General features: G+C 33.6%; 1 protein-coding gene across 4 annotated transcripts in view; it reads left to right on the forward strand.

Moving 5' to 3' along the window:
• The window catches only part of LOC117326156 (collagen alpha-1(IX) chain-like), a 153870-nt gene that overhangs the window by 125791 nt on the left and 4812 nt on the right, over positions 1–23267 (forward strand). For 3 of the 4 annotated variants that reach the window (XM_033882791.1, XM_033882790.1, XM_033882792.1), the window contains 7 exons: positions 12195–12248; positions 14941–15003; positions 18349–18420; positions 18723–18770; positions 19315–19407; positions 20791–20823; positions 22750–22896. In XM_033882791.1, coding sequence (XP_033738682.1) covers positions 12195–12248; positions 14941–15003; positions 18349–18420; positions 18723–18770; positions 19315–19407; positions 20791–20823; positions 22750–22896 — 510 coding nt within the window. The remainder of the gene's footprint in view (positions 1–12194; positions 12249–14940; positions 15004–18348; positions 18421–18722; positions 18771–19314; positions 19408–20790; positions 20824–22749; positions 22897–23267) is intronic. The other variant, XM_033882793.1, reaches the window with a different exon arrangement.

Below are 23267 nucleotides of genomic sequence, written 5' to 3' on the forward strand. Positions count from 1 at the left end.
AAATAAAGCTATATAAATACTGAGGAGATAGCTTTATAAAGAGATAATGTAATGTTAGATAAATAAAGCTATATAAATACTGAGGCAATAGCTTTATAGAGATAATGTAATGTTAGATAAATAAAGCTATATAAATACTGAGGCAATAGCTTTATAGAGATAATGTAATGTTAGATAAATAAATCTATATAAATACTGAGGAGATAGCTTTATAAAGAGATAATGTAATGTAAGATAAATAAAGCTATATAAATACTGTGGCGATAGTTTTATAAAGAGATAATGTAATATTAGATAAATAAAGCTATATAAATACTGAGGCGATAGCTTTATAAAGAGATAATGTAATATTAGATAAATAAAGCTATATAAATACTGAGGCGATAGCTTTATAAAGAGATAATGTAATGTTAGATAAATAAAGCTATATAAATACTGAGGCGATAGCTTTATAAAGAGATAATGTAATATTAGATAAATAAAGCTATATAAATACTGAGGCGATAGCCTTTTAAAGAGATAGTTTATGTGATACAAATATACAGAGATGATAGGTATAACACAGACATACAGGTCGTTCTCTTTATGTCCATCCCGACCGATCTGTGCTGTAGGTGATTACGTCAATTACTGATGCTGGCACTCACTTATCATTCCATTTATTGGGTTATCTGTTTTCACACGACGAAAATAAACATATTCCAATGTCTCGGATTCTTTCACATGGAACTTCCAACAAGCAAAATCCGACTCTGTGTAGAAGTTCTAATTATTGAAAGTCTAACGAAGACCTTCCAAAGTAAATCGTTTAGATAACATCAAATATTAGGAATGTTTCCTAAGTACTGTTTGTACAAAGGTTTACTAAATTTGTCGTTCAAAATGAATTTCCCAGTTAAGTTCTGACAAAGTCTTGTCTAATTTCAACAGTCGTTACACATTTGTTTTGGCGTACATGTTACTTAGGTTGGAAATGGAATGGGAATTGTAATACCTACTAGAATGTGACCAGGTATAGATGGCATGTGACTATGGTTTAAATATAAACGAAATTAAGAGGTAAACAACATACGGCACTAGTTCGGACTGCGATAGGAAACGAAGGACGGCCATGGGTATCTAATTCAACCCCCCTCTCGTCCTACTCTATTTTTATTTTCTGTGCAGAGTCCAGGGGCTTTTGAAATATGGAGATATCTCGATTATCTAGAATCGTTCTCTGTGACCGACAAACTACTTAGCATGTGTTGTGTACCTGGAATCTGTCAATCCATACTGCAAAAAAAAAAAAAAAATTATGCAGCAATTAGTTAAATTATGTATGTATCCAATGCTGAATAGACGTTTCGCAAATATGTAAAAAAAAAAAAGAAATTAAAAACAAATTAAAAAGAAAAAAAAAAAAAAAACAGTGATACGAAAATTGTCATAAAAACATTGAAGTGTATCTTTAATAAAAATGAAGTCATAAAAACTATACTTAATTTTTATAGCATCATGCTTCTTGAAAGATACAGTGTACAAAATCGTGAATCTTACACGTGATAAAACTCGGCCGCCGTGTAAATAGCTATGTAACTGGATAATGATGCGGACTAGGTTTAAAGAGGTTAATGAACGCACGGGGGCTCCGATGAAGGGTTATCAAAATCTGTTAGTTAGGAATCTTATCTTCGTATCACCATATCAGCAAACATTCGTTTTATGTGTTTTTAATTGAAACATAGGTACAACCTGTTTGAGAAATGATATATCGAAATTTGATTAAATGCAGTATTTAAATTGCTAAAAACTGAGATCGTTTGTCGAATTTATTTCCTTAGATACCCTTAATTTGCTAGGAACTTCTCACGTTTTCGTCGCGGTCCATTTACAATAGAGAAAATAGTTTAGCCTTCCACTCAAAGCGCGTGTGTCTGAGGAAGATATCTGGTTTCTCGTCTCACACGGGACTAGTATAAGAAATGTTACACTCGCTCTCTTTTACATTGAAATAGGCGACTGTAAGCTTAACATTGCAACGACAAAATATAACGATATTACAATTATGGTAATCATTTTAATAACTTTTATGAAATATGCCTCACAATATGCACGCAATGCTGTATTTAATTACTTAAATTACACAACGCTTTACTATTTGATAGTTTAATATCGTTTATCTGTCTGTTTATAAGATGTAATTATAAACCGTTATCATATAAGATCCCTGATCAGTTTGCTCGTTCTCTTATTCTGCTTCGCGGCGTCCATCGGTCGCCTGTCATTTTTAAGTATTTAAGTCCAAAATTACTGAAGGAATGGCAGACATACTTTGTATGAATAACGCTAGAGCAAACTCCCAACCCAGAAGAATAAGAAAAAGCGTGATATATGTTTGATTTTAATTCTGAAGAATTCATGAAACATTTTAATGCAAGCATCACAGGGGAGGACGGATTTTTTTATCAATTCAGTGAAAGTTAGTATGACGATGGAATACGACAGGGATTCCAAATTGGGGGACATTACTGGTATCGTTAAAAAAATCCATTGCTGAAGCATTTCACATATTGAAAACATATTTTGGTCTGAAACATCATTGGGGGGAAGACGGACATATTTTTGTAAATGAAGTTGTTTGGACAAGTGGGACCTTTTATTGACGGTCCCAGTAGGGAAAAGTAAGACTGTTATATCATATTCATTACCTTTACTCCTTGTTTAATTGCTCACTAGATGACACCACTACTGACATATATTTGACCGCTTCCTCAAACCATATCTGACCGCTACTTAACCACAAGTGACCACTACTTTTACTGTGATTCCATTATGCCGTTTGTTCCAAGACTAACAAAAAAAACTTGAAATGAAGAGGGCACGTTTAGTCTTCCATACAAGTTTAATTAGATTGCTTGAGGCTTTGTTATACTACAACAACTACCAAGGAGTCTGACCTTTCCTTCATTCGCACGCTTTCATTTTGACAATAAAGCCATTTTATCAGAAATGTACTAAAATCAAACTTTTCATCAGGACATTAGTAGCTTAAGAACCAGTAAATTTGTCATTACTCAATAGATACCAAGTTGTGTTGTGCGTGCAGTATCCCATTAAGGTGCATTCGAAATGTGAGGAAAAGAATTCATAGAAGCTTTTGTGACGGTATATTGGCAAAGGTTTCTACTGCCAACATGTATATTATGGCTTTCAAGCTTTACTAGTATTTCAGGCACATTCCCATCCTATATATTAACATTAGCTTAGATCAATATCGAATTTCTTCTTCTGGATTTGGACACTTTCTCATCTGAAGCATCAATGACTGAGAAGTGCTAGAAGGACAGACACCTGTTTGATGCAGTTATATTTATCTTTTGACGCCGAAACTTAAGTAAAAAGAAACCCGCTTATAAAAAACAATCAATTTTACATATCTGTACATACATAGAAAAAGCAGGTGCAATTCGCATGTATGTATTTTGTTATGTAGCAGCTTATATTACGTCTAATATTCCAGAACTTCAAAAAAACATATAACTATCGAATATTCTCTGAATGCTCAAAACTGAAGAAGTATGTCTCGCACAGGAAAATGTATCTGTAACGAAGGAATAAACTCGTTTCAGGTAAAAGGACTTCTATCAATAGGAGTGTCTAGCATGAAGATAAATTCCAGATTCATTTTCAAACATCTAATAGCTAATTTAAATTTACATATAGAAAATAATTTTATTGCACATTGAAATAACCTTATCTTCCTAGAAACGGAAAATGTAAATGTACCATAACATTTCTAGAGATGAAGAGTGTGGGAGTTCGAGGTAGCTAGACTGTAGAGTTTTGTTGATGTTTCTTTACGACTTTCGGTTCATATGGAAGTGCAGTTTGATCATTATAAGTAAAACAGAGTCAACATAAAAAAGGGTGTACACACTGGCTTCCGCATGTCTATCAATCAAATTAATCTTCCGAAATATTCTCTTACTGTCTACTTGGGAAGTCTGTGGCTTTTCCACTGACCGGAAACCGTTGTCTGTGTGATTGTTTCAGTCTGCAATATATCAAAGATTTATTTCAAAACATTGTAAAATATATTTAACATCAATCAAATTGTACGACGCAATAAAATAAGGTTATGGTGAATATGTTATACAATGCGATACACCAATTAAGTTTACATTATCTTGTACTGTATTGATTGACTTTAAATTGATCTGTGTCATAACAATCGTATGTGAACTACATGTAGTTCTTTCAAGTTGTGATGCCATAAAAGTAAAAGATTCTTATATGAAATCATTTGAGCTTTTCTACTAATGATTTAAATCCTCTAGTGACTGTGTCTCATTTTATTTTCAAATCAGCAACCTATGCCAACGATCGAAAGATTGAAATTAAAAACTGTGGAGTGAGAGTGTAAAATACTTACTTGGAACAAGTTTGCAGTGTTTTTTTAAGTTATCGGCACCCAAATATGATAAACATCTTATTTGTAAATAAAGGGATTGATGAATCACCTAAAGCTTTGTCAGCTTGTAGAAATTATTCCATTGCTATACCGAGATAATATGTATACATCTAGGTCAGGCACAGAAAGAAAGTGTGTCGCTTACTGTCAAAGGAATGCATACAAGACACATATGTTCATCTTTATATAGTAAAAGATTATGATTTTCCCATATTATGAATAAAAAGTGCACCATACGTCCTTTCAGAGTTGGTAAGTGATTGTAGGGGTCAAATGGTTTGAAATACCTAGATACATTCAAAATGTGCATAAGCAAAGTTTATTCTATTTCTTAAAATATAAAAAGAATAAGGAATGTGTGAACAGTAAATTGCATCATCTTTTATCTAATTTGATTCGGTGGAGTTTTATGGCTGAAGCACATTAGTAGAAATACATTCCAATAATTGACCTTCCTAACACCTACCAGGAACGTAAACTTCGCCTTCGTCTTTTGTTTCAATCTAGCTTTCAGATAATTTACACTTAATTTGCACCCGTCCAAATGTCTTTACATCACAGGGATGCTCCTATCTCCAGACGCAGTCATCTGTATGAACAGTTAAGCCAGGGTTAGAATTGAAATTAGGTAATGTGTAGCAGACATAGACACACCTGAAAAAAATGCAGGATTATCACACCAAACGCCCTAATCAACAGCTACAGTTTTTTTTCTCATGCTTTTTCTCTGTGGGGTAACGTTAACGAAATCTGGTTCCAACAGCTTCAAAGAAGTCATTTGGATAACGTTAATCGCGCGGAGATAAGTCTAGTGATCTCTGCACAGTGCACGTCCCGCGATATTGATAAAGATAGGGACCATTGTTGAAAAATTTACTCACGGTACCGTTTTTACAAGTTAGATTAATGTGTCAGTGAAATGGTGGCCTATATTATGGAATGTTTTGACCTAAGTAATTTCAATACATATGAATATGATGCCATTACCTAGATTTAAACTGTTTTATAGTTATCAATACATTTTCACGAAATACTATTGTACTATTGGCTTATGAAGTTTTCATTTTTTGTTATGAATGATTATGAAAGATAAATTTCTTTAGGGTGGGAAAGGGTTTAATCATAGTACAATCTCATGTTACAAACATTTTGATTGGTTATGAAAGCTAACGAAGGACAATACATAACATTTCAGTTTAATGGTATACCGGAAGTGATGCCATAGGGACAGCGGTTCAATAATTTTTCTTTTCAATGTCCACTAGTTCCACGACATTCAAAAATCATCCCTTCCAAAGACAGTTCATTTTAGCCGCCTCAATTAAGCAATATGCTATGGTATACATTATACTTTATTTTTTTCTTTGACTGTTCACTATTTTCACCGTGCCTGCATGGGATTCACCGGCGGGTTAAAATAATTGGGGAAATGCATATTTAGTTTGTTTTTCTATGTCTGCTGTTATTACAAATGATACGTAACGTATTGTTACTCTGCATAGCAATTCACTGAAAAACAGGGTTATGTTCTATTTAAAAATTTTTTTTATTACATCCCGTCATGCATAGCACGTGTTATTAAGACTAAAACACGGATGTCGTCTCCTAGGCGCTTTCCTAAGATAATTATCGTATTGTTTTAAGTCTAAGACTTTGGTTTCAAGAGCCTATTTCTCATGCCAAACACTTAATCTAGGGTAAGTGTTCTTTTAATTTGTATATACATTTCATATGTAACTCCAGCCGTCTACATTTAATCTTCTAACCGGGTCAGCGTACGTCTCAGGATTGCAATCTTAGATCTGAAGGCATAACGGCGTTGTACTTTTCTAATTGTATTTAGAAATCTCTTTTTTCGTGAATAATCTTTAGGAATTCGTGTAACTTCGGACGGACTAACATTCCTGTACGTTTGAATGAGATAGGTATTTCTGTTTAAAGATTAAGAAACAAAAACAAATGTTAAATGTAGGGAAGTATTCAGTCTGTATGGTAGGGAAAATTATGAATACGTATGAATAAAAACAGAATTCTGAAGTTAGCTTAACTTGGAGTAATGGATGATGAATTGATATGTAGTAGCATTTGTTTATATGAGGGTTACATATTATTTCATATACATATTGAAAATATTATTACATAACGGTATTTGCCGATGAAGTAGAAGGCGCTTTATCTTTCAGAACATCTGGTCTTCATGTACTTGTCCAATGGTTGTATCTATATTTCGTTATTATTATCCCCTCTTTTTATCGATTATGCGTTTGAGTAACGGTTTCGTCAACGTGTTGTTAATCTCTTTTTGTCTATGTCATGTCGAGTTACTTTTGTAATATAGATTTACAAGATAAATCATTTTTGATCCGCAACTAACAAAAGTCGTCGTTATCTCGTTTCCTAACAATTCATTTGCAGACGATACCATTTAAAACTCTTTTTTTCTGCAACCTCTTCATCGTAATTGATTCCGCGTAACACACAAACAACTGCTGGTGCATTCAATGTGAATGAACTTAACAACTAAGAATGCCCTACCTCCCAGAAAGAGTTAACTAAAAAGATTTTAACAATCACAGATTTCGCCACCTAACATAATTGATTAGCGATGCTGACCGTCGTCGTTAATCTTCCGTATCCAAAACCGTATGCCAATTGTATATATATGGTCAACCTTTTAGGGAGTGCCAGCACATATAAACATATATTAAGCTTAACGCGGAGATAGACAGTAAAGATGTCTTGCTTCTTATATGAACATGTTCGAAGGTCATGAGCGGAAACGCACAAATCTGAAATAAGTCATAATATTAAAGCTTATAAAACAAATTTTATTGAACTGTTATTTTCCATTAAAAGATTTTTTGTTTTCGAAAGTTTACACTTAACATCTCATGAAGCTGTCATGTATTAAAACAGTATAGTGAGAACGTTTCACTCTGCCCACAATTAGAATGAGGAGGTTCGGCACTAGGTCAGCTGCGGTGTCTGGTCGTGTCCAGATATCAACGATAACGAAGACGATGAACCCCGTAGACTTTACATATCCATTGAAAAACAGACTGGTTGTTGGTTTTACGCACAAATGAAATTCAAATTCTGTGTGAATGTCTCTTACCCTCATCATTACTTACTCTCTGAACTTCAAACATCGAAATCGGAATTAAATCTTTACGAACGTCCTTGCTTTGGTGTTAATTGTACCTGTTTTGTAGGTTTTTTTCTTGCCTTTCTCAAATCAGCAACCACAGTTTCTTGATGTAACATGGACATGGTAGATATTTTAAACCATGGGTAACCCACAAGATCAAGAAGGAATTAGTGTTTTTATTACACATCCAGATCAGTTGTAACATGATATGTGACTTATTGAACTACCTTATCCATGAGATTTAGCCACGGAATGTTCTAGCCACATGGTGCCAATGTGAAAGTAAACGGGCGGATGTTCAGCTACATCATTATTATGACACAAAAGGACCCTTTTTGCTAAACCATTACACATGTCTAATGTGTCTCATGTTCTGGGACAGTAATTACCTTCCGGAGAAGCTTTCAATCTGTGGTGTATTGGATTTTGTCTTTTTATATAAGTGTTTTCTCGGCACTTAATCAATCTATATAAATATGCTTGACGTTCACAAGTGCTTGACATTCTTTTAAAATCAAATATTGAAAATCATAAAACAAATATTGATATTTGGGTATATTGCATTTAGCCACTTAACTTTTCACATTTTATCAAACCTTCTGTGGCGTATCTTATTTCCTTAAGATATACCATATACAATGACAAACTTTTATCCTCAAGGGATAAGGTATACATTGCACATATGTTATATTGCTTTCCATATTTTGCCTTGATTTCTACATCCTGTAGTGTCAACAGAGTGGAAATGTAGACGATATTGTACTTGGTTATCTACTTTCAAGGAATAGTGAAGCACTATCAATTGTGTCTTGTTAACTTTCACAATCATGAATTTTCATTTTCTTTGTAGTAACTTTCCTACACGTCTTTCATCTTTGCCTGTATAATGTACCTACAACAGATTCATAATCAGTCTAGAGTTCCTGGAACTTCTTAATTCCAGTTCCTTTTAATCATAAGAATATGGAGCCAGTGTTTTGTACTAGAAATGGTTCAATGAACGGTAAGAAACCTATCACTTGTCACATATTTCCTATTTAATGTCTTCGATGTTGCCAACCTATCGCAATTAAAGCGATCGATGTATGACGCGAGGTTATCTTAGACATATGTAAAACTGGCATATGGCGAACATAATCAGTAATCAGAGTACTTGAGAGGTGGATTACTTTGGTTTAAAGTCATAGAATTGTTTTCAATAAGATGTTACTTAAATCAGAGCACTTGCTAATACATCATTCGCCATATTTCTTTAATCATTAATTGACATGGGAAATAATTCCATATTGGAATCGACACTGATCATAAAGTCAATAAAAAAAAATAAAAAAAAATAAAAGGAAATAAAAGAAATATAATTAGAATCATATTATGGTTAATATGGGAATGTTTGCTTGATGAAAGTATTCAATATCATAAGGCACAACATTGATATGGGCTAAGTTAGAATGTATGGGCGTTTTTTTCTATCTTTATTGGGAAATCCTTTCATATTGACAATGGAAATGGTTACTTACCTTAATATATATTCTCAAGTGGTTCGGAAAGTACAACGAAAATAGAAATGTCCAGAGCTAATTGACCGCAAAATGACGACGTTCTCAGCCTACTACGTGATAGTGTGCTCTAGACGCATACTCGTATTACATATACACAATGTTAGGTCTATCTTTTAATCCATCTGGATGATGTACTGTAAATCAAGTTACAATATGTAGGCTACTACGGCTACATGTTTAACAATTATGGACATTTAGTGGTAGAATCAATATTAACCGAAAACGTAATAAACGCAATATTGACTCTGTCAATATCTGAAAATATTAACACCCACCTGATCATGGTTAAGCTAGTGAGAATCGTGGACAGTCGGACCATATCTAAGCAAGATAGGCAAACACAAATAGTCTATATTGAATATGATGACATTGCAATGAAGTGTTACCAAAAACTGTTTTACCAGCACTTACTAGCGGAAAATAGGCTATTTATTTCACGATTGAAAGATTTCTCTGCCTCATGTATACACATACCGGTCTCACTGTATATGAATTGATCATTGCAAATTTTCCAATAGTTTGTTATACTTGTCAAATGATACTTTTCCTCGAAGTAGATAATGACCGAAAACTAGTTGACAAGTTTGTTTACGCGTTACGATTCAAACTACGCTCGAGAAATATTACTAATGTAATTCACTTCAACTGTTTTTTAGGGACGGAAATGTCTTTTCATATCAACTTCAAATTCTTATTTTCGTCTGGTATGTTCGACGTTGTTATAATTCTTATCTTTGTTACCCTTTACAACATACCGGGGGTACTGTTAACCAACTTATTTTCGTGTGCAATTCATTTTCGAGAAAATCAATCAACGCGGAATAGATTCAATCACAGGTACAGTAGAACTTTTATGAATGAAAATCGCGACATCGAATCGACGCGGACGATTCAACAAATCCATAGATAGTTTAGTAATCCACAAGTTCAAATCTCAAACAATGGGGCAGGTATGCCCAGTTGAACAAATTCCAAAACGAAGGTCAAGGTCACTGACTCCAAAAGGAGGACATATATTGAAACACGGGGAAATATACGATCAGAGATACAGAAAGGCCCTTTGTGATTTGTAAGTTCCCTAGTTGTCATTCTGTATCGCTTCTGATGCAAGTCTGCTAGTATTGTGACACCCGTATATTAATTCATTTATTTTTCAAATGAATGTAGCTATGTGTATTTTGTATTACCATTTAATTAATAGAATGAACAAATGTTGATTCAAGGATATAAGATCCCGCAGATTTATCACAAAATCAAATAATTTGTGTCAGTAAATTACATTTAAGTCATATATGTAAGATACGTCGTTACAAATATCCTAAATGATGTTTGCTGTGTTAGCACTTTTAGCATGGCGACCTTTCATGACTTATACAATTTAGAATCTTCTTTCTGCTTTGTAGTCGTACAAGCGAATCAAAAAGATGAAAAGAACGAGTAGTAAAGAGAATCCTTGTCATGAATGTGTGCCAACGTTTCCTTTTCATGCTGTGAAAGTCACAGATATAATGTACCAAACCTGTGCTGTTATCTGTTTCAAAGTCTGAACCTAGGTGTATAGCATACATTTTGTTCGACTGTACAAAATCAACAAACTTCTAATTGCATTTTCTTCGTGAATATTAGAACATTTTAAATGTATCTCTGCCGGGGTTTAAAATGTCTCAGCCTTCTCTTAAAAAAAACCCCCAAAAAACATATTTGTGGAAATAAATTTAGTAGAGCATTTGTTTGAAAATGTATTTTGTTATTCGTTAAGCAAACATGACGGTATGTATAGTGGTGTGTTGGACCTCGTTAGCTTAACGAAACATCAACATGGAATGCAAAACTATATTGTCTAAAATGGAAATGTATAAATCAAAATATTCATATCCTTAGAATATCGCGAATTCACATATATTCGCAAACAAAACGTGTTGTCCTTTGATCGGCATGACAGATATTTCACTGCGTTTTCATTAAGATGACTAATATTCATTCAGTTAATGTATTCCTGTAGCAGTCACGTGACCCGGGTCAGTGTTGCTTACCCCATGTTACCACATCATTCGGACCTCAGACATCTCCATGACTCTCACTTCTTTCACAAATGTATCTATACCTTTGCGAGGAAGGGTTTGAATTGGTTCATGTGTATTCGATGCTGATATTAAATTCTTACACCCCTTCTTTATCAGCAGTTTGCAGTTTTGCTTTGTGTTTATCGCATGACTAATTTGCAGGTTTTTTGTGGTCAATATTTATCACGCGCAATTTGGATAAAGATAAATAAAAAAGAATAAACTCTAAACAACGTTTTTACATAGTTATCATTTTTAATACTTTAAACGTGATACTTTCATCAAACCGAACTGGATTACATTTAACGATGTTTAAGTTACTTCTAACAAAGATATAGACACAAAACAATCTTAATTGATTTGAATATGTGACAGGTAATTCCCGTGCATACAGATGTTGGTCAGTAGGTTGGTTTTGAGTGCATATAAAACACCTGGGTTGGACTTACTTTTGTATATATACATCTCACTAACTATCCTGACATTTGGCATTCGAAATCGAAACTATAAATTACCCCTGAACGATAAGGCCCTGTACGTATTGAGAAGGGAACTGACATTCTACCACCTGGCAATCTAAAAGTTACTCTTGCTTTTTTCTTATATTGGTAAAACAGACGAGAAGGCAACATCGCAAAACGATTAAAAGCTAATTCTAAATAAAATCAATTTAGCACGTAATAGTTATGTATTATCATGATGAAAAAAACTGTGAAAATTGTTTTGATGGTATATTTTTCCATTTTCTGTATTTTTTTCTAGTTCATGAAAACAGACATTAATAAAAAGAAATCACCTTATTGTATTTGCCACTGGCAATTCTTTAAAGCCCAAGAGAGCCTAAATATGCTATTTTCTTTTTGCAAAGATCTTTTGAAATGATATAATCATCAAATAATAAGTCAATGTAGTTGACGATGTGTACAAAATAAACCCGGATTATATATACTAAACATGCTCTATATTTGCAGGGCCCTCACGGACAGGAAGGACCTCCCGGAATGCCTGGGCGTGAAGGAGACAGGGTAAGTACTATCATCATAAAAGTAATTCAACCGATTTGCGAGAGGCAATTTCTGCTTAATATTACTTTAAATGTTACTTTAGTAGATTGCACTTTATATTCGATTTCTTGAAATCAATACTTAAGTGTGATATAAGAATCAGATTAACTTAATGAAATCCATGCTAATACGATTATTTTGCATCGTCGGTTTCTGTTCTACGAATCCAACATTAGATTAAGCATAAGAATAATTGCAGTATTATACATTTATGTACACCGACATGGACAAACAATCATATCCTTTTTTTTTATTGAATACTCGTATTTTCCTAAACATTCTCGCTTAAAACATAATCGTGGAAAGTTACAGGCAAGAATTGAATTTGTTTGGTAATAGCATATGGGGATTCATTAGATGTATGGATTCATTATGTGTAGGGATTCATTATGTGTATGGATTTATTATCTGTAGGGTTTATGCTAAATATAAGGAAACTCTTCTTCTTCTTTTTTTTTTCTTTTCTTTTTTTTACGCTAAATGTAACGAGTTGGTTTAGCTTTCTAAATCATCTGGTCACATCTAACGAATGTTTTCAATCGTGGTAAAACGTTAGGTTGGTTTAATGAAGGATTCCTGTGAACTATCATGTGCACAGGTTACAAATCCTGTGCTTCTGTCATTAGTATTGACTCTTCGTATGTGGTATTGTATGATGCTATAGCTACCATTTGATCCCCTTTCACAAAATGTTAAGACTTTCAACAGACTGTAAGACCATCTGAACTTCAAACACAGACTATTAAATTAAACAGAATTACAGGGAAGAAATGTATGTTATCGAGTGACCAATTGACCTCTGGTCTATTTCTCATACTATTTTAAGTTACGTATAAAGATACTGTAAAAGCACCTGTTCTCTGTTAGTCTGTTAACATTACATATGTTCTGTTAAAAACCTGGTCCACACACCTCACCAGTGGATTTTATATATCATGTAATACATTTCAGCTACATAAGCGTTTCAAATTGAAAGAATACAGATGGCTATGTTAAATATCAACATTTGTGCTATATGATATGAACACAGACAATGCGGCCATGAAATAAAACCTGCCAACACTATAATTGGAAGGATTCAAAGGTTTTCATTCTTCCTCTAGGTTTGTAGAAACAGCATCAGGACTTTCTAAGATTGGCAAGCATCCACTGATGAAAGGTTTCAAAGTGCCTTATAACACCTATTTCACACAATATAGTGTCGATAAGCCGCTTGGACAGAGTAAAGAAATATACTAACGTTGGCTATAGTTTTCCCACACAAATGACTCAGGCCGGGTGGAACGACTTCAATTACCAGCCAATTTATTGAAGAAGGCCATATGGCTAGTCATAAGGCCTAGAACTCGGGCTTCTGGGTTAGCCGTGTTGTTACCTCCGGTTAGCAAAGTTTTGAACTTCCGCAATAAATCAATTCAACACATTTACTATTAAGTGCGAAATTGTATGATTTTTTCACCGTAAAATGTTTAAATCAAGGGTTGATTTTATTTCCTGCTTAAGATATGTTAATAATGATATTTTTCCGGCGAGTATTTAAAATATATTGGTTAGTTATTTGAAGCATGTCATGTTTGTCAGACAGAATCCTTTGTTTAATTAAGATAAGACAACTTCAATGTTATTCATACATCAATTAAGTATTTGATAAAATAGTATAAAAATAATCTACATTCATTAAATAATGCTTTAATTGAAAGATTAGCTAAATGGCTTATAAAAACATGATTTCAAAACAATGCGTGATGAGTCATCATTAATGAAAGATTATATAAATATATTTAGTAATGTATATTGTGTTTCAATTTTGCTGTGGAAACAACTGTGGCATAAAATAATCTTCCCATATTTGAATAATTTGATATGAAGTCTATGTTGTATCACGTATAAGAATGAAGGGTAAACAGGTATCTAACTATTATTAAACGGGATGAAAAAAGAAATAATTATTCAATTTTAATGGAATATCACTTCAAAAGCATTACTCTATCTTTGGTAAAAAGATATTTCCGCTCCACCCTTTCAAAGATTTCCAGTTTTGTGGGTGTTTCCCGTCACAGCCAAGTGACAATGAAACAGACGTTATTGCTGAATCCAAGTTTCCAATGCTAGCCTCACTACCTGATCACCGGTATCACTGTATAACACTTCTCATTACCTCGTTTCGAAATAGCAAATAGCAATCGTTGGGGAGGTCAGGGAGGGTTGCGATTCGTCACGCTGAGAAGTATTTGAGTCCCCGGCCCTTCCCGGACCTCTCAGAGGGAGAATAGTTACTGCTCGCTTCGCTCCTAGACGGCAGCAAGAAACATCCCGCGCCTTGGGAGTCTAAGAGTGAAGGAGGGACAAACAAATAGACAAATAATTCACAATGAAGTTCACGGGTGTATTATCGTGTTTATTTGTCCTGCTCCTCATAGTTAATGTTGATGGATTTCATAAAAAGAAAGAGAGAGAGGAGGCTAGACGATTAAAAAAAGCTGAAAGAGCCGCTAGAAAAGCTGCTGCAAAACAAGCTGCTTTACTGGCTGAAGCAGCAATTAAGGAGGCTGAAATCGAAGTTATGGAAGAAATGGATGAATCTGAAATTCCCGATGATAATGATGATGTTGAGGTTGATGATAATGAAGTTTTTAACACTGAACTTATGCAGGGTGACCAAGGGGAGCCAGGACCAGTTGGACAGCCAGGAATTCCAGGCATGGATGGAAGACCTGTAAGTATATAATATTATAATATAATATATAAAGTATATAATATATATAAATTATACATGTAGTATTAATATCTTAATGTAACCACTATGGTTATTTGTCTAAATCAAACAACTAATAGTAAACACTATGCTAGATAGATACTTTGAAGATTCTATTTGAAAGCTTTCATAAAATTACTACAGCATTCCTTTTTAAGTGAACGTTATATCAGAAAAACAAGTTAGTCAGATTAGACAGGTGTCACTGTAGGTATATATATATATTTAAACAACAAAATGCTTGATTTTACGTTATGAGAAATAACGCGATATACATGTATGATAAAAGTAATCATTCTTGAACCTAAGAACGATCTGATGACGCTAATACTATGATACACATAAACACCGGAATTAATAGTTGATATAATGACCGTATCTTGAAATAAAACAGTTGTTTCATAGATTATATTGTATTGTATAAGAATGGATTTTTGTGAAGATTATCTTACATCCTTTATATATTCGGTAATTGATATCTCAGTGTGCCGACACTAAGACTGGATTTGAAAATCTTGAAATTCCTTCATGCATTATATATATTATATGCTGCAATGGTCTATAACTCTGTAATTACTCTCGTTAGTCTATGATAGATAAAATGTTATCAGTACGAGATGTATTATCTTACTTGAAACAGAGCTCCGCCTATTATGTCTATATATAGAGTCTAGTTTCACATTGCAGTAAAACTGAAATACATTGGACAGGATGATTGACAGTTAGTCTAGATACTTTAAATTCTTTTCTATATCTGGGATAGAGCAGAGATAATCAGTATTATCGTAGTATCAAGTGTTTTCGGACTTCGATATACCATATCAAAATACCTGATTATATTCTTATTTGGAATTCTATAAGAGAGTGTAATACACTTTTGAGATTTCTATCGATTTTTATTTCTATTCCTATAGTTCTTCAAACCTAATTCTTAATCAGGACTAAGATGTTCAAGCCTTGATTATTTCGTTAGGGGACATTTCTTACCAAATTTCACGAATAGCAACAGATATAACGCAATCATATTTAAGTGTAGGTCGGATAAAATACTGAGTTTCTGGTAATTCATTAACATTAGAAAAAATGATAATAATCGGGATTTGAAGAGCTGATCTTTACTTTACAACTACAACATATGAAACGTATATTTTAAAAATAACTGGTTTTTAAAAATGACTTCTTTCGCTTTTTAATTGTAATTATCTTTATTGTATGTGTAAACACGTTGCGTTGCTAGCTATTTTTGTACGCATATTCGTTAGGTCATCAATGAAGAAAGGGAACGCATTGTGAAAATATGTGAAGAGGTTACTTAATTCTATATAGACAAAAACTGGTGTATCATTATCTAACAGCAACTTACACCAGAGCCGACGAGATCTTTATCAAAGAGAAGTTTGAATGTATGGTCTGTGTTATCTGAATCTGTTTCACGCTTGCTTTGATCAAATGCTCATTGCCAGTGATTGCCGTCCAGATGCTTGGTCTTAGGGTCAGTATCTCACAGATACAGAATCTCCTTGTTTGATTTCACAACTGAAAAAAAAACTGTCCCTGTCTTTGTCCTTATCCATGAAATAGTAATTGGCTAGATCTCAAAACTTCGTGCCTCATTTTACAACTTACAATAAAGATAGGCCCGATGTGCGTTCATCGAGTTGTCCTGTATTGTCTATTAGCAAATAGGTCATCTTCACTGCGCATGACGGAATGTGCAGACTATGCAACATGAAACACAGGGGGGACGTTACACAGACTGATTAAGATTTGGGCCCTCCCACTTAAGCCTATCTGCTGGTTCAACGTTTGCTTAATTAACCATGTAAAATCAATTTAAATGGTCTGAGCGAAATTCCACAACTTTTCTTTTCTTCAAACAAATGATTTTCTTCGCCATGGCCTTTTTGATAATAGCTTCATTATATGACGTCAATTTATTTTTTGTGTGCTTTGTGTTAATTTTCTTTACTCATTTTTAGCAACGCTTACTTTATATCACTTTCCCATGGCGCATTATCCCTTCTTCGAGTGCAAAATATATATGTTTTACTTCGTATATATAAAGATGTACATCTTAACAACACTGTTTCACATTTTTGAAGATTAGACGGAGAACATTTATTGATAGTTATAGATATTAATTTATCAATATCATCATAGATTCATAAAAACAATAAATGACGACGTAATTTTGTATGACGTAATGACGGTATAATTGTCTGATGTATTGCCAAATGGTAACCGTTTTATCATCATGATGTACTTATTTAATTTCAATGACACCATACGTATCATTGGAATGAATGAATTAATTATATGATTAAAATTAAATTGCCATAAGTTTCCCCTTTCATTCTTTGAAACTGAAATAGGTTATCTAATTATACTGAAACATCATCCATGGGCGTTCCACATTTTCGAATTCTTCACTGAAGGATTAAAGAAGTTATGTGAAGAACATTGTATTGGAACCATGCGTTCGTTTCTCATCTGTAATCAGTCGCCGGAAGTAACTTAGGCCAGGGGAGGTCACGCTGATCTGAGTTTAGAGATAGAGAGAACATCCAAGTAGCCAGCTCTCGTCGCAATAAAACCTTTAATTGGTCAATCTGTCTGATAATTTGGAGAAACGTGTGAGAGAGTGGTAAAAAGTACATTTTCCTAGATGATAGAGTTATCATTTTCAAGATCTCCATGTACCTTGCAAAGCATCGCCACATGGTCTTGTTTCGTCTTTATACACAATTAGCTTGAAGTGTTGTGGTTTAAACTGACAAACCTGTCCATGTTTACTAATTCTATTAAAACGTTATCGAACTATGCATCTGTTTTACGTGCTTTATACGTCATGTTCATTTCTGTGAACTTTTATAGCGGATGAACGGATGATCTTTATTCAATATGGCGGTATTAGGTTTCACACATAAGAAAACGAATGACTGCATTTCCCTATATAAATCAATGAGAAGATGTCAAGATTTGCTAGGCCAGAAAATGATAACGTTGTTCAAGCTATTAAAATAACTATAATATCCATTAGATTATTTCACAGAAATGACAATGATGACGCAAGTTCTTAAGTCAAGGTTATATATCGCATTAATGTATGCCGGCAATCTCTTTAAACAATATGCAAATATGGGTTCTGCCAACTTGATAACAGTTATACCGGGCATAATTGACAATCAGAAAGGCACCTCCTGATATAACTTCCATCGTAACAGGAACTTTAGAGGTTATAGGTATAATATCATACCCGTAAGAGAGCATTTGTTCCTATCCTACATCATATCTATCTTATTTTAGGGTCAAGAAGGACCCATGGGCCCAATGGGCAACCCAGGTCCCCAAGGATTGAGGGGTGCAGTCGGACAGGCAGTGAGTAAAACATACATTTCCTTTAAATGCATATGATTTTGAACCCCTGATACACATCTTTGTAATTTGTGTTTTGGAAAAAGATTATTTATCGCTTAGACAATCTATTTCTAGATATCACCTAATGATGTTATAGCCTTATAAGTGATAATTATATTGGTGGCCATTTAAGAGACATATGACCGATATTGTGCCTTTAGAATTATCAAGGCTGTTTAACCTCATGAATTTATCTATAACGGACTTTAAAACATTTTAACATTGAATAAAAGCCAAATACATTGAATGTGTTGCGTTTATAGGGGCCACCCGGTCCACCTGGACAAGATGGCGTGTTCAGTGGAGATCTGGTGAGTGTTTGTCTTTGATGTAAGAATCACGTGACAAAAAAAGTTTTGTATCAATAGTCACGTACAGTTATTTATTGTGTTTTACGCCGACTGAAAACAATACTTCTATTGTTAAAATGCCTTTGTTAAAATAATAATCACTGTAGCTTATGATTCGATATATAAATTCTCCCATTTTAATAATTTTAATTTCAGAATTTACCTGATGATAAACTCCATTTCGTTGAAGTATGTTTAAATACAGTTACATATTACTGTTTTATCGATTAGTACCTTTTATATACTAAGTGGAGTTTCTTATTTGAGGATGGTCTTTCTTACCATTAGAACTTTTTTTCTCAATGCAGATTGTTTCGCCATCTTTTTCAACTAATTTTGGTTTTGGGAGAGCGGTATTTTGATATAGTGTGCACCTTAGCGAAATAAAATCGTAAGCATCAACCAGAGTTGCACCACGTAGTCCTTTACGTTTCTCTATCAAAAAGAAGAATATGTTTGAATTATGTGGTATGGTACTAATACTATTGTTTCCTCCACATTGAAGAGTGCTTATTATGCCTCCCTCACCCATCCGGAAACCCAAGGACAAATGGGACCACCGGTAAGTTTATGTAAGCATGGACCACCAGGACACACGGTAAGCACCAATCACACGTTGTCACCGGTTACTATGGCAACTGATCGCGTCACTTCCGTCACTTTTTATCTCAAAATTTAAGACAGCATGAGTCATCTCCCTTTTTGCATCATATGGCATGCATTATAGTACACTTTACTTGCGGTCCGATACCATATAGTACATAATATCGCTTTTATCTGGTCCTGACTGATCATGTCTTTTTGGAGACCTAAACAATATTGATAAACCACTGCCTTATAAAGAAAAAAAACCCAAAGAAACCCTCTAGCCTAAGGATGAGGCCGAGGCCGACGCTGGAGGCATAGCAATATATCCCAGGACCTCGTCCGACGAGATAAATATCTAGCTTTGATGATAATTTGTATGGAACACTTTCATAGGGATAGAAAATTGTCGCAATGCCTTGCAACCTTGGCAATGTAAAAAGTGAAGTAAACTGACATGCCCCCTCTTGCATGCGAACTTTTTTCAATGTTGCAATTATGTGTACAGGAACTCTATCTAGCACGATCACAAGCCATCAGTATACGCAAAAAAAAAAACAATATCGGAAAATTTAGAATAGGGCTTGCACCGCTTACACCTTATCACATATAATGTAATCCATTAGACTAAAGAACCTACGAAAACCAGGCAATTTTTCAAATAAAAGAGTTTCCTCCTATATGATACAACTGTACTTTTTTTCACGGAACCAAAATAAACATTAATCCTGTAATATACTATATTTATAATGAACTGGTGCAGTGAAATGTAGAATAGTGTAGTACAGAGATTAACGAAGCTATGTGTGGAATGTTAGAAGAGACATACTAACAAGTAATTCAATAAAACAGGATATATACATGTCTATTGCATACACAGGAGAACAGGTAAACCTTCACGCATGCATGATCTTGTTTATAAAGTATTTCTGAATTCTTTTTTATCTCAATACTATAATTCTATGTATATTTCTTCCTATAAGACCTCTTTTTTTCTTTTTTTTTAATATATCGTGTTATTTTGCCTATCCTCTGTATTCTGTATAAACATTCTGCCTCTCCTTTTGGACAATTATATACCACAGAAATTAAATATATATTTACTTGGAAATTTGCTATAGTCTAAGTGTCATTTGTTTTTAAAATGTCAAAGTGTTTTTCTTTAATGATAATTATTCAGTGATAATTTAACTAATTGTATTAGCATCGATATAATATATATGTAATATGTAAGTCTGTTTCGATATTTAAATACATAAAAATATTTAGTAATGAAATGAATTTAAATTTGTCAGTAGAATCAGTGAAGTAATGGAAACAATATAGATATATAAAGTAAATAATTGTTAAATGATTTATGACCGAATCAAATCTATTTTTATATATTTTCATTTAGGGACCATCAGGCCCAGTTGGTTCCACGGGATTAGTAAGTATCATTGCTTTTTCTCAATGTATCTAGCAATCATATGTGTTTGTATGCCTCGCCTCATCTGTATGTATGTGTGTTTTATAATGTCCACGGGTACAAGTACTTCAAAGAGATAAAAAGAAAGTGTAATCAGCACCAAGAAGACATATTTTGTTGATATTCGAAATTGTATCGATAGCTATAATATTTCAATGATTCATAGTCAAAAGCGAAGATGCGGTCTATATTAAACCAGAGAGTGGGTCATGTTCCGAATAAATGTTTTAAGAGATAAAAAAAACCGCTAGTGAATATAATGTGATTTAACAATATTTTTATATAAAAATATTATATAACTACAGTATATACACCGTACCAAAATTTCAACGGATTACTTCTTTAATTCGTTAAAATTAATTGCATGCAAATATTATTTTCATTCCTATAACATGTATGAAAAAAGAGTGCAATATATATAAACCCGAGTTTGTTTTTTTCATGCATAATTATATAATTTCCATGAATTGGTAATATTCATTTTTCATATTTTATCACCGCTTCTCTATAATAAACATATAAATATACCATCTCGCTTTTTTGCACCAAGTCAACTCATCGCTGCTTTTTTATCGCTTTTATTCATCTGCGTTTAAAATAATCATGATCTTTCCATATGACTTTATTTCCACTGGATCGAAAGTATGAAGTATGAAATCGCAAATATTATATTTCACTGGAATTGCTTACATATATTCTATTCTGAAGGAAATCGGGAAAATATTATGTATGCGAAATTATGGTAATTCTTACATTAACTGTTCACTGCCTTTCATAAGTTTGCCGTTGTCAAAAATGATTTGCATAATTAAAGTTTTATCATATACCAACAAGTGTACAGTATAGTCTTTTTTGAACGATCGTATATACTAGTAATTGATACAAATATCAGTTTATTAAACTAGCCAATGATATGGTTTATAATCATAATTATTGTTTTATATAGCTAAACCTATATCATAGTTTTTTTTATTTGAAATCTTATTATCGATAGATTGATTTGATTATGGAATAAGATGAAGAGGTTTCTAATCAGAAATATATTATCAAATGTTTCTCCATGGCGTTAACAATACATTGTAGTCAATACGTTTTTGTCTGCTGTTTGTTCTGTGTTCCAGTGGTACGTCAGGTCAATATGTATGTATGTATGTAATGTTATATCATCATCATCATCATCATCATCATCTGCACAGTTAGCTTAAAATATAGGTTCAATAATACAATTATACATTGCTATGACTCTATATATTTGTGTCGACATTGTGAATACTGGTGTCGCCATTGTGAATTCTTTCTATTTAAATCTAAATTTACTATTTGTACCAGTTTACGTCATGACATATAATCTATATCAAAAATATACATGTATAATCATGTATCCTTTGAAAAGAGAGACGGAAATATGCAGTGTTTATGTCGTTAGATACAATATTAGTGTTGCAAATCCTATATTCTATCCTGCTTAGTATGTACATACTAATACATAGAAGTCACCAGCGCCTCTATAGCCTATTATCGACAAAACCTAGAAATGATGAATACTGTCTACATGTATTTCTGTCAGTGAAATATCATCTTATACAGACTACCATGCATGAAACGTATCTTCAGAAATTAGCTACATTCATTTTTTGTGGTAAATAGTCACTTTAAGTCATAGTTCCAAAAACTGAAATATGAATATCGTGATATACATTATGGCTCCATAGGAGAAGTGGAAAAAAACTAAATACATGAAACATAAATGAATGTATTTATGAAAAATAACTAAAAAATATATATTCTTCAGTTACAGAGAGCATATACATGTAGCCCGTATTTGTTATTTGTTCTGCTAATTGTTGTGATGTTGATTAACTTAAATTCACCCTACCCTGTTCACAGCCAGGAGAACGAGGCGCGCCAGGTGAGCGGGGACCAGCGGGAGCCACAGGAGCACCCGGTGTGCCCGGGTTATCTGGACCCCCCGGCCAGGCCGGCACCCGAGGTCTCAGGGGCCAGCCTGGTATGCCAGGAATCCCAGGATTGCCCGTAAGTAGAAGCCAAAAAACGATGTCTCCTGGTATCATGTGATGGTAGAATAAAGTATATCGATGAATAGACAATGGCATTCTAGATTGGTACACTCTATAATAGAATTGCATATATGTTCACTGAAATGCGCAATTTCATTAAATAAACGTCCCTGATTCGATACAACCCAAAATATTTGTAGTGTAGTCGTCTTCCGGCATCAATCTATCCTTTATCTGACATAATGCTTTTTTATCACATTTTAGAAACAAACTGTCCATTGCAAAACTTTTGCTTTGACAGAAAATACATTGGATAAAATTGGAGTTATTGCAAAATAAAAATAACTTTGAACATACGTGGCTATAGAAATCTTCATTAGAGGTGAT

This window comes from Pecten maximus, chromosome 4 (assembly GCF_902652985.1).
Source record: "Pecten maximus chromosome 4, xPecMax1.1, whole genome shotgun sequence".
NCBI lineage: Eukaryota > Metazoa > Mollusca > Bivalvia > Pectinida > Pectinidae > Pecten > Pecten maximus.